General features: G+C 45.5%; 1 protein-coding gene and 1 long non-coding RNA gene across 3 annotated transcripts in view; one reads left to right on the top strand and one right to left on the bottom strand.

The window, feature by feature from the left end:
* Positions 1-13519, bottom strand: part of LOC141114318 (keratin, type I cytoskeletal 12-like) — a 62520-nt gene extending 49001 nt beyond the window's left edge. The window contains exon 1 of one of the 2 annotated variants that reach the window (XM_073607932.1): positions 13029-13519. In XM_073607932.1, coding sequence (XP_073464033.1) covers positions 13029-13319 — 291 coding nt within the window. In that variant the 5' untranslated portion in view covers positions 13320-13519. The remainder of the gene's footprint in view (positions 1-13028) is intronic. The other variant, XM_073607931.1, reaches the window with a different exon arrangement.
* Positions 1-16019, top strand: part of LOC141114326 (uncharacterized) — a 408781-nt gene that overhangs the window by 273401 nt on the left and 119361 nt on the right. The window lies entirely within an intron of this gene.

The raw sequence follows: 16019 nt of genomic DNA, 5'->3' as shown, positions 1-16019 counted from the left end.
TTATGCAGACATGGTGTGCATTGGGAGGAGAAGTGCCTATATGCTAATTCCAGTGCATCACACTGTTTACTTTTATGTTGGAAATTTGTTGAAATGTCATAAGTGTTTTATGAAATTCTATTCACTACAGCGGCATTGCAATGCCCTGTTGTGGTTTGCTTTGCATCATGCTGTGCTGGAAAAAAAAGTTCTGCATGCATTGCATTGGTGTGGTGTACTGAAATGGTAGGGGTGTGAACTGACTTTATGACCAATAAGCCCATTTGCCTTGTCTCTGCTTTGAGACTGCGCTTGACAAGGCTACTCAAAGCAGTCCAATGCAAATGGGTGAAAAAGGGTCCTTTGTAGATATACAGTAGGTTTTTTATAGAGGTCCATATATCAGGACAACTAAGGAGGAAAGAGAGATAGTGGGGTTTGGTTCTAAAAGAGGGACAATCCCTCCAAATGAGGGACATTTAGGAGCAGTGCTAGGAGAAGGTCATCCAGCGCCCATGGCAAAAATGACAAACTGTGTACCCTCCCCCCTTCCGTTAGGGTTATGGTCAGGGCGCCCCCATCCCTGCAATTAACAATTGCGCACAGGGCTTCCCCTGCTGCCCACCCCTTGTTCTGGCCCTGTTTTGGAGTTATGGTTTTATCCTACAGCATGTGGATGTGTAGCTAGACACAGCATGTCATGAACTACGCAACGTTTTCTATAATGCCTTCTACCATTGATACTGTCAACAGTCATACCCATATACTACAGATAGGTGAGAATGATTGGGACCTTTTATGTTTCCCCTCTCCCTTCTATGTTTGTATATCCTTCCTTTTTATTATATTTTTTATCATTATATCATTTTGGCATTTTTATTCTATTATAGATACCCCAAAATCCTGCATCTGCTCCTGATGAGTGGTATTCTAACCACGAAACGCGTAGAGCTTTCCTATGTTGCTACGTCACAGTATCCATGTTAATATCTGTACTAAATTACGGTCCAATCCACCATTGTTTCTATGCCTATATGTTGCTACTATTACAATTTTGGTCTACATATCCAAGGTCCATTACAGTGTATATTATGTTGAGACAGTTATGTATTATCATGAATTGTTTAGACTTTATTAATTGAGACCTATGAGCATATTATTACATTTTATATTTTTTACTACTTTACATGTGTATGTATGCCTTTTGTAACAATAAACAATGCTTATACTGATTAGCTCATCCAACTTAGTAATGTGCTTCATATAAAGTCCCACTATCCATTCTCTATGTCCAATGTATCGGGGATGAAGGTATATATGCTTATTGCCTCATATAAAGTCCAATTTTTAGCTTTAGGTCCAGTTTATTTAACTACGCTAAGAACTTGAACCTTCAGTATATAAAATAACTCTAGGATTTTTTCCGACGGATGTTGGCTCAAACTTGTCTTGCATACACACGGTCACACAAAGTTGTCGGGAAATCTGATCATTCTGAACGTGGTGACGTAAAACATGTACATCGGGACTATAAACGGGGCAGTGGCCAATAGCTTTCATCTCTTTATTTATTCTGAGCATGCGTGGCACTTTGTCCGTTGGATTTGTGTACACACGATCGGAATTTCCGACAACGGATTTTGTTGTCGGAAAATTTTATAGCAAGCTCTCAAACTTTGTGTGTCGGAAAATCCGATGGAAAATGTGTGATGGAGCCTACACACGGTCGGAATTTCCGACAACAAGGTCCTATCACACATTTTCCGTCGGAAAATCCGACCGTGTGTACGGGGCATTATGCCGCATACACACAATCGGAATTTCCGACAACGGATTTTGTTGTTGGAAAATTTGAGAACCGGCCCTCAAATTTTTGTTGTCGGAAATTCCGATAACAAATGTCTGATGGAACCTACACACGGTCAGAATTTCCGTCAACAAGCTCACATCGAGCATTTGTTGTCGAAAATTCCGACCGCGTGTATGCGGCATTAGTGCAACAATGCACTAACATGTGTTGTGATTCTCTACATGGCCAAAAATGCTAAATATATGATTTTTAAATTAATTGGCTGTCCTAATCCAACACAAGCTGGTGTGGATGCGCCCGTACTATTCTATTTCTTTCAGATACTTGCCCCCCTGTGAGCTTTCAGTGACCAGTAATTATCCCTTTTAAAAAGCAGTAGTATGGCTAGTGTAAAAAAATGCAAATTAAAAAATACAGCTATCTGCTTTACAGATGTGTTCTGTATAAAACCCTTCCCGCCGACCGTACGCACATATGCGTACTCAGCTTTCCGGGGTTATACCGGGATGATGCCCGCAGCTGCAGGCATCATCCCGGTACCGTTATTTACAGCGGGCGATCGGCTACCCGAGTATAACAACCGATGCGGCTGAAAGCCGCTCGGTTGTTATACCGGAGGAGCGGGAGTGGACATCCCCCCCTCCCGCCGCCTCCCGCCGCTGTTACCGGGCCTCCCGTGCGATCGGGAGGCCCGGTGTCCAATCGGGTACCTTCGGCGGCTGGGGGCGGGCTGGAACGAAGCTGTGGGTGGCTTCGTTCCAGCCTTCTCGTTGTAAACGCGGAAGCGACGTCATGACGTCACTTCCCGTTTACTCGGCTGCCAATGGCGCCGAATTTAAAAAAGTACACAGTATTCAGAATCGCCGTTTTCTGCGATCTGAATACTTTGAAGTGTAAAGGAGGGATGGGGGGTCTTTTAGACCCCCCATCCCTCCATAAAGAGTACCTGTCACCAGGGCCGGTACAAGGCAGGGGCGGAGAGGGCACGTGCCCTGGGCGGTACCATTTGGTATAGGGGGGGGGCGCAGCTGTGCGCTCCTGCATGATCCTCCCTTCCCTTCCCTCAGCACACAACTACACTTTTACTCCCCTACGGAGGAGTCCCGTTGTCTCTGCCAGCGCCGTGACGTCACTCACGGACGGAGGCGAGGTGGGAGGACGCAGAGAGGAGCGCAGGGAGGCGGGAGCTGAGAGCTGAGCTGTGTCGTGTCGGCGCGCTGTCTGTCTCAAGCGGAGCCGAGCTGAGGAGCTGCTGCCTGGCTGGATTCAATCTGGAAGGTAGAAGAGCGCAGTGCCAGTGTTCTGACTCAGATATTTAGCAGTGGTGGTCACTGGTCATTAACCTCGCCTCCTCCCCTCCCCCCAATCCAGACATTTATTAATCTGTTTTTAGTGTTTACTTACACAACTTCAGACTCATAACTTCTGAGTCTGAACTTGTGTAAGTAAACACTAAAAAACAGATTAATAAATGGCTGGATTGGGGGGAGGGGAGGAGGCTGAGGCGAGGTTAATGACCAGTGACCACCACTGCTGAATACCCCACAATACTGTGCAATACTCTGCAATACCCCACAATACTGTGCAATACTCTGCAATACCCCCACAATACTCTGCAATACTCCACAATACTGTGCAATACCCCACAACACTGTGCAATACTCTGCAATACTCCACAATACTGTGCAATACTCTGCAATGCCCCACAACACTGTGCAATACTCTGCAATGCTCCACAATACTGTGCAATACTCTGCAATACCCCACAATACTGTGCAATACTCTGCAATACCCCACAATACTGTGCAATACTCTGCAATACTCCACAATACTGTGCAATACTCTGCAATGCCCCACAACACTGTGCAATACTCTGCAATGCTCCACAATACTGTGCAATACTCTGCAATGCTCCACAATACTGTGCAATACTCTGCAATACCCCACAATACTGTGCAATACTCTGCAATACCCCACAATACTGTGCAATACTCTGCAATACCCCAGCAATACTCTGCAATACTCCACAATACTGTGCAATACTCTGCAATACCCCACAATACTGTGCAATACTCTGCAATGCCCCACAATACTGTGCAATACTCTGCAATGCTCTGCAATACCCCGAAATACTCTGCAATACCCCGCAACACTGTGCCATACTCTGCAATACCCCGCAATACTCTGCAATACCCCACAGTACTCTGCAATACCCCGCAATACTTTGCAATACTCTGCAATAGCCCCCAATACTCTGCAATACCCCACAATACTGTACAATACTCTGCAATACCCTGAAATACTCTGCAATACCCCGCAACACTGTGCAATACTCTGCAATACCCCCACAATACTGTGCAATACTCTGCAATACCCCACAACACTGCGCAATACTCTGCAATACCCCGCAATACTGTGCAATGCTCTGCAATGACGACATTGATTCTTTATTAAAACCGGGGGGGGGGGGCGCAGTTTGCCATCTTCGCCCTGGGCACCAAATGGCCTTGTCCCAGCACTGCCTGTCACCACCTATTACTGTCACAAGGGATGTTTACATTCCTTGTGACAGCAATAAAAGTAAAAAAAAAAAAAAAAATTTTTTTAAAACACAATTTATAAAGAAAAAAAATAAATAAAATAAAAAAAAAAAAAAAAAAAATTTTTAAAGTGCCCCTGTCCCCGCGAGCTCACGCAGCGAAGAAAACGCATACGGAAGTCGCGCCCGCATATGTAAACGGTGTTCAAATCACACATGTGAGGTATCGCCGCGATCGTCAGAGTGAGAGCAATAATTCTAGCCCTAGACCTCCTCTGTAACTCAAACCTGGTAACCATAAAAAAATTTTAAAGCGTCGCCTATGGAAATTCATAGGTACCGTAGTTTGTCGCCATTCCACAAGTGCATGCAATTATAAAGGGTGACATGTTTGTTATCTATTTACTCGGCATAACATCATCTTTCACATTATACAAAAAAATTGGGGTAACTTTACTGTTTGGATTTTTTAAAATTCATGAAAGTGTCCCTTTTCCAAAAATTTGCCTTTAAAACACTGCTGCACAAATACCGTGTGATAAAAAATATTGCAACAATCGCCATTTTATTCTCTAGATTCTCTGCTAAAAAAATATATATAATGTTTGGAAACTCTAAGTAATTTTCTAGCAAAAAATACGGATTTTAACTTGTAAACACCAAATTTCAAAAATAGGCTTAGTCATGAAAGGGTTAAAATGAATTAATAGTAAAAAAAAGATGACCAGCTCTCCTCCAATCATGGAGCTCTCTCTGACATGTTAAGCTAAAAGATCTCCGCGGGCTTCACTGGCTACACACAGTGGTCTCATTTTTATGAATAAAATGGACCACAGTGTACATAACACAAGGGTGCATACCGGAAAGTGCATGAAAATATCCACTTTCTGTTAAAAACTGGCCCCTTTAGGAGGGATATTTTTAACTTTAGGACCAGTAGTAACTTCTCATTTACTTACCATACTCACCCGACCGCTACAGAAAATCTTGACACAGGTATCCATAATGGAACCATTAATATGGAAAGTTATCAGAAAAGTGGACAATAAAATTGAATACAATTTTCTAGCTGTCACTGTAGACCATGGCTTTGTTTTCGACAATTTAGGCCTTAATTAACTAGGCCTTATTTAAGCATACCCTCCTTTGAGGGCTGTATTTGCCCACACGAGGATGCACAGGTGTTCAGTGCAACCCCATGCAGACAGTCCTATTCATGCCAAAAGGGATGCGGTGCCAGGACATCATTGTGGGTTCAAGTGAAGGTTTGGGGCCATGTACTAGGGTTGCCACCTTTTCTTCAAGCCAAACCCGAACACTTTAGCGGCACAGGGCACATTTTTTTTTTCATAGTATACACTATAGGATTATAAAAGACCTGGGGCATCTTTGGGTGCCCCAAAGAGAGTGGTAATGCAGCGCTCTGCGGCAAACAGTGGATGTGGCCAACTGCTCTTGCTGACATCATTGCCCCCCCCCCCAGTGCCCCATTGATGCCAAACCTGCCCCCAGACAGTGGCCCGCAGCTCCCGGATGGCAACAGATTTTGTGTGACTATCTCAGTTACTTGGGGAGCCACAGCCCAGTCTGAATAATGTGTCTGGGTTTCAGGCAGACTGAAACCCGGACTCATAGTTTCAAACCCTGACTGTCCGGATGAATCCCAGACAGGTGGCAACCCTACCATGTACCCACATGGATGTCAAATTGGGAGCAGCGGCTGTGTCCATGTAACCTCATCATCCTTATTGACAAGGAGGGGGACTGCTTACATTCGATGCACAGAACATCTGTAGGTCCCTGTGAAGGCTACCGTGGTCATCACACAAGTGTACCCTTAAGTACACCTATGTGACCAAGGCCTAACAAAATGTGACACATTTTTCAAAGATGGTTTTCCTGCTGCCGAGCTTCACACCAAGCAGCATAAGCTTGTAAAAATATTCAATAAAACACCAGAATATTTTTTTCTCAATGACCCATTCCTAAATACAGAGTTACCTAACGTTATCAAGATCACTTTCCCTGGGCTAGAGCTATTAAAAGACTATTGGCTCTTAGAAAAATCTGAGTAACTCTGGTTACTAAAATAAGTACCTTAGAGAGCAGTTTTAAATACAACTTAAATAGATGTCTATTTTCCGAACAGTGCCTCTGCAATGACGTGTGAGCAGCTTTCAGTGTACTTGATACATGAGAGTATAAGGTGAATATACATGAGAGTATAAGGATCTAGTGCTGTCATCATCCAGTCTACAGGTCTCCAGCACTGCCATCTTGCTTGTGGGAAGGTGGATGTGACTTCCTGCTGTTCACAGTAGTCTCCCCAATGCGCATGCGTGAGTCGTGCTGCTCTTTATGAATAGACCTACAGCCTCCTGGAACATGTGGCATGTCCCAGGAATTTGCAGGTGGGGGACAAATTTCCGCTGTGCTTGCCTAGGTGAGCAGAGTCGAAGTGGGAGCGGGTACCTGTCAGAAACTGGTATACACTTTCGCAATAAAAAAAAAGTGAAAATATACAGCTACAGATTGCAGGTGAGCATTGCAGCAAATGCTGTTTTTTTAAATGTTCTCTATTTCTGGGCTATGCTGACAGGTATACTGACCATACTGCAGTCTTTGTCTTGTTGCGTAGATAGATATCTCTTCAATTCCTGCTCCAGAGATACAACAGGAAGTGAGTGGAAATCTCTTCAAAGTGAAGGGAAATCAACTTTTGAAAAGCTGTAAGCAGAAAAGCTGTCCCTATTGGAAGATTTCCCTTCACCTCTTTCTCCAGCTTCATGTAATCAAAAAACATATGGACCTCCCACCACTTGTTGTCCTGGTAATAATGGTCCAAAGGACAAATACAGAGGGTAAATCAACAGAAACCTGTAACATTTTATTTATTTCAGGTATAGCACTGTCAATTTACACAGCGCTTTACATATACATTATGCATTCACATCAGTCCCTACACCCTCAAGGAGCTTACAATCTAAGGTCCCTAACTCACATTCATACATACTAGGGACAATTTAGACAGGATCCAATTAACCTACCAGCCAGTCTTTGGAGTGTGGGAGGAAACCCACGCAGGCACAGGGAGAACATGCAAACTCCAGGCAGGTAGTGTCATGGTTGGGATTCGAACCAGCGAACCTTCTTACTGCTAGGTGAGAGTGCTACCCACTACACCACTGTGCCGCCCTACATGTTTAAGATGCTGGACTTGTGAATAATTCATAGTTGAATTATTCAGTCAGATGTTAATGGGGTGCAAAGGCTCTGGTGAGGCTGCTTTCAACACAGACAGGGTGCCCCTAAACTAGGCTACCCAGAATTCAAAGTACAAATATGGAAGATCTAGTGAGAGTGCCAGACCAAGGAAACAAGATTTTAACCACTTGCCGACCGCGCTATGAGCGAAGGTTCTGGGGGGCGTCTATTAACGTCCTTCCAAAACCACACACCTGGCGCTCTCTGTTCTTTGGACACAGCTGATCACAAATAGGGGTAAAGAGCCAATCACAGTAGCTCTTTACCATCTGATCAGCTATGTCCAATCACAGCTGATCACGATGTAAACACACTTTCCGGTTATCGACATTCCTTTCTTCACTCTGTCTTTACATGAGGAGAGGAGAGAGCCAGTAGCCGGCTAGTGTGAAGGGGGACATCTGAACTGATAATCGGGGCACTGATAATTAGTACCCATCAGTGCAGCCCCAACAGTGCCCATCAGTTCTGCCTATCAGTGCCAATCAGTGCCGCATATCAGTGCCTCCTCAGCAGTGCCCACTAGTGCCGCCTGATCAGTGCCCATCAGTGCCAACCAGTGCCGCATATCAGTGCCTCCTCATCAGTGCCGCATATCAGTGCCTCCTCATCAGTGCCGCATATCAGTGCCTCCTCATCAGTGCCGCATATCAGTGCCTCCTCAGTAGTGCCCACTAGTGCCGCCTGATCAGTGCCCATCAGTACTGCCTATCAGTGCCAACCAGTGCCGCATATCAGTGCCTCCTCAGCAGTGCCCACTAGTGCCGCCTGATCAGTGCCCATCAGTGCCAACCAGTGCCGCATATCAGTGCCTCCTCATCAGTGCCGCATATCAGTGCCTCCTCATCAGTGCCGCATATCAGTGCCTCCTCATCAGTGCCGCATATCAGTGCCTCCTCAGTAGTGCCCACGAGTGCCGCCTGATCAGTGCCCATCAGTGCTGCCTATCAGTGCCAACCAGTGCCGCATATCAGTGCCTCCTCATCAGTGCCGCATATCAGTGCCTCCTCAGTAGTGCCCACTAGTGCCGCCTGATCAGTGCCCATCAGTGCTGCCTATCAGTGCCAACCAGTGCCGCATATCAGTGCCTCCTCATCAGTGCCGCATATCAGTGCCTCCTCAGTAGTGCCCACTAGTGCCGCCTGATCAGTGCCCATCAGTGCTGCCTATCAGTGCCAACCAGTGCCGCATATCAGTGCCTCCTCATCAGTGCCGCATATCAGTGCCTCCTCAGTAGTGCCCACTAGTGCCGCGTGATCAGTGCCCATCAGTGCTGCCTATCAGTGCCAATCAGTGCCAACCAGTGCTGCATATCAGTGCCTCCTCATCAGTGCCGCATATCAGTGCCTCCTCAGTAGTGCCCACTAGTGCCGCCTGATCAGTGCCCATCAGTGCTGCCTATCAGTGCCAATCAGTGCCAACCAGTGCCGCATATCAGTGCCTCCTCATCAGTGCCTCCTCAGTAGTGCCCACTAGTGCCTAATTAGTGCCCATCAGTGCTGCCTATCAGTGCCGCATATCAGTGCCTCCTCATCAGTGCCCACCAGTGCCGCCTCATCAATGTCTACCAGTTCCACCTCATCAGTGCCCACCAGTGCTACCTTTTAGCGCCCATCAGTGCAGCCTCATCAGTGAAGGAGAAAAATTACCTGTTTGCTAAATTTTATAACATAAACTAAGAAAAACATATTTTTTTTCAAAATGTTTGGCCTTTTATCATTCGTTTAGCAAAAAAAAAAAAAAATCAGTGGTGATTAAATACCAAAAGAAAGTTCTATTTGTTTAAAAAAAATGATAACAATTTCATATGGGTAAAGTGGTGCATAACTGCACAAATGTCATTCAAAGTGTGACAGCACGGAAAGCTGAAAATTGGCCTGTGCAGGAGGGGGGTAAAAGTGCCCAGTAGGCAAGTGGTTAGTAAAATTTGTATTGCCCATGGTGTTTTATAACATACAAGTACATTGAAGCCGGGTTTACATATGTGAGGCTGTGGTTTCCAGCCTGGGGTCCGGTGTGTTTCTGTTCACCGGTTCAGGTACGATTCAGGTCAGAATTTTGCACAGCACCCTTTTGGAATCCACACTGTGGCTGCCCCGGACCGGTGTTCAGAGCCGGTCACACTCGTATGTCGTGTGAATTGGATGCAGTGAAAACTGTATCCAATTTGCACATATGTGATCCCGGCCCAAACAGCAAACTGGATATTTTATGTCTTTTGTTGGAATCTTAGATGCCAATTTACTAAGACTGGAGCAAAGGAAATCTGGGAATGGCAACCAATCAGCTTTTAGCTCTCATTTTCAAAGCTTAACTGTACAAATGAAAGTTAGAAGCTGATTGGCTGTTATGCACAACTGCCCCAGATTTTTTCTGCACCGGTTTTAGTAAATTCCAGCCCTAAATTTCTTTGTCTAATGCTCACATTAGACTTTCTATACAAGCAATAAAAACTGACAGAGCTTACACTCCACTCTGTATACAAAAATGGAAAAAAAATGTTGGCTCCATATACAAATAAGGCTGGGTTCATACTAGCTGCGGCCTCAGCTCACAGCAGGGGGTCCGGGGCGTGTCTGTTCACAGTTTCAGGTGCGAATCAGGTCAGAATTTTTGGCTGAATTTGAACCTGAAACAGACCAGAAGACGCACAGGACCCTTCTCAATTCAGACCGCAGCAGCCTCAGACCTGTGGGAACCGGCTCCATAGAGAGCTGGTCACAATCTCCTGTCATGAGAATTGGATGTGGGGAAACCACATCAGTGTGAACCCAGCCTTAGGCCACATGTACACAGACCTATGTTCCTGTACATCATAAAAAGTGGAGGTTTTTCAGTACAAAGAGGGCACAGGTGATGCTTGTAGCCTTCAGCCTGTCAAAACCAATGACCGGCTGAAGTATGCTTCAGTGGTACACTAGGGTGCCACCTTTTCTTTAAGTCAAACCCGAACACTTTAGCGACACACAGCTAAAAAAAATATATATATATAGTATAAACTATACATATATTTTGCTATTAAATAGAATTTCTAATCATATGAAGTGAATAACAAGAGTCCCCCTTTACATCAGAGTCCACAGAGTTCCCCTTTTACATCTGAACTCACAGAGTTCCCTTTCACTGTAAGGGGGGGACTCTGCAGACTTGATGTAAGGGAGAACTCTGGGGACTCTGCAATAAGGGATGCTCTGGGAACCCTGATAAGGGGGGACACTGAGAACTCTGATGTATGGAGAGGACTCTGATGTAAGGGGGAACACTGTGGCCTCTGGTGTAAGGGGTGCTGTGAGAACTCTGATTTACCTTAGTGTACTCACTCAGAGGTAGGAGAGAGAAGGGGGAGGGGGGGACATCAGTCACAGACAGGGATGGATGGTGAGCTCACTCACCCCTTGGCAGTCAGCACCTCTCATTCTGATGTATCTGAGGCTGCTGGACTTCAAATTTCCGACCCCCACTTTCCTTTTCTGAGGCACAGTGTCGGGGATTGGAGTGTGGGCAGACAACAAGGGTTGGGGCGGGAGAAAGAGGTGAAGATCGAGCCCTCTCACCTTTCCCATCTGTGTGTTTGGAGGGGATTGTTAGTGTTGGCTTTGGGCAGTGTGAAAGAGATTGTAACAGACACTCTCAGCTTAGACAACTGCAGCCAATAACCCTGCTGGGAAGCCATAGTTCAATTTGAGTCATGTATCCGGGTTTCAAGCAGTCTTGAACCCGGAGGCAAGATTTCAAACCCGAACTGTCCGGGTGAATCCCGGACAGGTGGCAACCCTACTGTACATGGCTGTAAGCAAATCCAAGCAATATTTGCATACAGGAATGTAAGCCTCGAACTTAGAAGGTCTGCGCTCGGCATATGTCCTTGTACGCACACAGCTCTGTTCAGATGTGCTTAAAGTGGTTGTGGTTTTTTTAAACTAATACCTGCAAGACAAAGGCATAATGAGCTAGTATGCTATGCATACTAGCTCATTATGTAATACTCACCTGAGATCGAAGCCCTCGCTGCGGTGCCCATACACCGGTTCGGCAGCCGACATCACTCCCGAGGGTTACTTCAGGGTATCGCGGCTCCGGCGCTGTGATTGGCCGGAGCCGCGATGACGTCATCATGGCGGGAGCTGCCGGTAACTGCACAGTCTCACTGAAGCAACGGTACGTGCATGTACACGTACGCCGGCACATGCAAATACAGGGGATATCTCCTAAACCGTGCAAGTTTAGGAGATATCCTGGGTAGCTACAGGTAAGCCTTATTATAGGTTTACCTGTAGCAAAAAGTGGTCTGTAAGGCCGCGTACACACGGGCGGACTTTTCGACCGGACTTGTCCGACAGACTTTCCAGTGGACTTTCGACTGACTTTTTAACGAACGGAATTGCCTACACACGATCACACCAAAGTCAGACGGATTCGTACATGATGACGTACACCGGACTAAAATAAGGAAGTTGATAGCCAGTAGCCAATAGCTGCCCTAGCGTTGGTTTTTGTCCGTTGGACTAGCATACAGACGAGCGGATTTCTGGGTCCGGCGGAGTTACGATGTAAAGATTTGAAGCATGTTCCAAATCTAAAGTCTGTCAGATTTGAGACTGGAAAAGTCCGCTGAAAGTCCGGGGAAGCCCACACACGATCGGATCGTCCGGCGGATTTGGTCCATCGGCGTCCGTCGGACAAGTCCGGTCGAAAAGTCCAACCTTGTGTACACTGCATAAGGGTTTACATATGTTAGCCTGTAATTTAATTGGACAGGCTGTGGGCTGTATGCATCACCTGTGCCTCTTAGCACCTACCCTGTTTCCCTGAAAATAAGACCTAGCGTGATTGTCAGTGATGGCTTCAATATAAGCCTCACCCCCCAAATAAGCCCTACCCTGTTACCCCGAAAATAAGCCCTACCCTGAAAATAAAACCTAAAAGGACTTTAACTAGGGCTTATTTGGGGGGTAGGGCTTATATTGCAGCCATCACCGACAATCACGCTAGGTCTTATTTTTGGGGAAACAGGGTATGTGTATGAGGCAGGGCTTTTTTTCAGGGGGAACTTGGTGGAACTCAGTTCCACCACCTCTGGCTCAGACCCTTTGGTGCCTGGTCACCACAATCACTTGTAAACACAGAAGTCTGGTTTCTGTGTTTACAAGTAACAGCTCTGCGCTCCGTGTGTAACCCCCATGAACTCTGCATTCTGTATGTAATGCAATCCTGATATGTAATGCCCCTTTAAGACCCTTCTACTGTTTGTGAAATATGACCACACCCACTATTTGATGTGATTTGGAGGGTGTGTGTGTGGGGGAGGGGTTTTGGGGCGTCCTGGTTGAGTTCCAGAACCTATTTGAGAAAAAAAGCCCTGGTATGAGGCCTAATGTAATTTGCAAAAGTTAATCAATAAAAGATAATAATAGTATTGAAAATGAATTATTTTACCTGACTTTCCAGCTCGTCAATAGTCTTTAGATAACGGCTGTGATCATGGTCTATTGCCCGTTTCTCGGACAGATTCTTGATCTTCTCTTCCAGCTGTCGGTTGGCTTCTTCCAGTGTCCGCACCTTTTCCAGATAAGCCGCCAAGCGATCATTTAAATTGATCAAGACGTCTTTCTGATTGGGACAGTAAAAACCTCCACCGGCATTTCTATTTCCATGGTTTAGTCGGCGCCCGCTGTTTTGCCGTTGGCATTGTATCCTGACTAAATCGTCCACTTGCCAGAGTGACATTACGATGGGTTTAAGATGAGAGAATCCAGCAGGAGTTGGTAGTGCAGTCCTGCCAGTTTAGGACATGATCAGAAGAGTGGTTATACAGCTCCCATAGTAACACCAACGAAGAAGGAAATCTTATTGCTTAATCTTAGCTGTGTGTTATTGGCTTGGGAAGTGAACCGTGCCCGCCAGCTCAGATTTCACTCACCTTGGGCTCAGGATAATCATTTCTCTACTATTATTTACCTTGCTTGCTTTGCCTTTGGGGATTGTCAGGTTTGCAGTGTGTGATTACTCACCATGCGGCTTTAGTTTGGTCTGGCTGAAAACTCTAGCTGGAAGGGTCAGGCATTCCTGGAATGCCAGTGGTGACAAGGATCGAAAATACCTGCTTGTAAACTGGTAGAGCTAAAACTGTCTGCCTGGGAAGGAGATATGGAGACAGAGGCTGGTTTATTCCACACGGCCTGGGGATATGCACTGTTTAGTATGAGGAACAGGATTTACAGAAAGAATAATCGCCCATTCTTCTGCGCTACAACGACATTATGATAACAGCAGCCTAACTTCAACTGTACCACTGCTTTTGTCAACCAGTATTTCTCATCCAATTAGGCTCCTCCAGGGTGCTGCGAGCACAGGACCCAGTCTGCCCTTTAAAAAAAAAATCGTATTATGCCGTGTACACACGGCCGGACTTTTCGACCAAACTTGTCCGACGGAACAAATCCATCAGACAATTCGACCGTGTGTGGTCTTCATCGGACCTGCAGCAGACCTTTTCTGTCGAAAATGTGACGGACTTTAGATTTAGAACATTTTTAAATCTTTCCGACGGATTTGAGTCTGGTCGAAAAATCAGTTCGTCTGTATGCTAGTCCGACGGACGAAAACCAACGCTAGGGCAGCTATTGGCTACGAACTTCCTTATTCTAGTCCGGTCGTACGTCATCACGGTCGAATCTGTCGGACTTTGGTGTGATTGTGTTTAGACAAGTCTGATTCGACGGAAGTCCGTCGAAAGTCCGTCAAAGTCCAACGTGATTTAGTCCATCGAAACTCCGGTCGTGTGTACACGGCATTACAGTAAAACCTTGGATTGCGAGCATAATTCGTTCCAGAAACATGCTTGTAATCCAAAGCACTTGTATATCAAAGCAAATTTCCCCATAAGAAATAATGGAAACTCAAATGATTCTTCCCACAACCATTTATTCATAGGTAGTTCAGTTTATAGTCCTTATAAAAAGATTATAGCAATGTGACCAGGTTGCGTAACCATAAAATGTCCATTCACAAATGGAAGCCTCCACAAGGGGATTAGAAGCAAAATCCAGCAGGGATAGAGATCTAGGACCTCCCTATCTTCCAGCCACACACCAGATCGCAGGCTATTTTGCCTGATCTTCTGGCAATACACTTGCGCTCTCTGATGAATTTTGTGGACCGTTGAATACCATCAGGTCCCTCTCTCCTTTCACTTGAGTTCCATGCACATGGTTGGCAGCGACTGTAGTGGCTCCAGGCTATACGAGGGGGACTTCCCTTATTGGGCTGTGCCAGGGCGCCCTTTGCGAGGAACTACCTATTCTCTGGGCTTAGATGCGCCTTTGGAGGGTGTCTTTCTCTTGTTGAGCTGAAACCAAGCGGGCTCATGACCACAGTACGCTATTAGTATCTCCCCTTTTTAATCGGATGTAGGCTACCCTGAATAGCTATACAGTTTGCATGACGTTTATACGTTCTGGTGTAATCGCACATCCCTGAAGAAAAGAAAGCATTTCGCAGACTTGAAACGCGTCGGGTATCGATGTTGTCCTCACTGTATCTCAACAGACAAAACTGTGATTGCCAACTTTGTTGTTAACTGTATTCATTCTGTATCAGCATCCAATTGATTTTCATGTTATGCACACATATGTGATTATTCTTTTAACTTTAAACAATTAAAAGATTTATATTTTTGTAAACCTGTGTGACCTTATAGCTGCTTTCTGCCCCTTTCAAAGTCCCACTTAGAGGAAATTTGTCTTTAAACTATTACCTAGGGATGTGGGTCAGTGCAGTTCCTTTTGTGACATTCAGCACCACTTCTTAAATATTATTAAAGAGAAGAGAGGCGCCTCTAAGTGTAGCAATATGTTGCTAAATGTTGAACCTTCATTAAATGTAACCATATTGCTACACTTAGAGGCGCCTCTCTTCTCTTTTATACTGAGTTGTGACATGACGCTACTTGTATATCAAGATTTCGCTTGTATATCAAGTCAAACTTTATTTAAAAATTTTGCTTGTCTTGCAAAACGCTCCCAAAGCAATTTGCTGTCAAAATAAGGTTTTACTGTATTAATATTATTTTTTTATTTTTTATTACAGGTACTTATAAACTCACCGGCCACTTTATTAGGTACACCCGTTCAATTGGTTGGTAACGCAAATTGCTAATCAGCAAATCACATGGCAGTAGTTCTTTTAGGCACCTAGACGCTGTGCAGACAACTTGCTGAAGTTGAAAACTGAGCATCAGAATGGGGAAGAAAGGGGATTTAACAACGCTGTATCCTGGCCTAGGCCGACAAGGCCCAGGCCTAGGGCAGCACTTTGCAGGGGGACAGCACGGAAAGAGTCCCTGCCAGCTTGCGCTACACTGTTATGCCCCGTACACACGGTCGAATTTTCCGACGGAAAATGTGTGATAGGATCTTGTTGTCGGAA

This window comes from Aquarana catesbeiana, linkage group LG12 (genome assembly GCF_042186555.1).
Source record: "Aquarana catesbeiana isolate 2022-GZ linkage group LG12, ASM4218655v1, whole genome shotgun sequence".
NCBI lineage: Eukaryota > Metazoa > Chordata > Amphibia > Anura > Ranidae > Aquarana > Aquarana catesbeiana.
The sequence above is the reverse complement of the archived record's forward strand: the minus strand, read 5'-3'. Positions and strand labels throughout refer to the sequence as shown.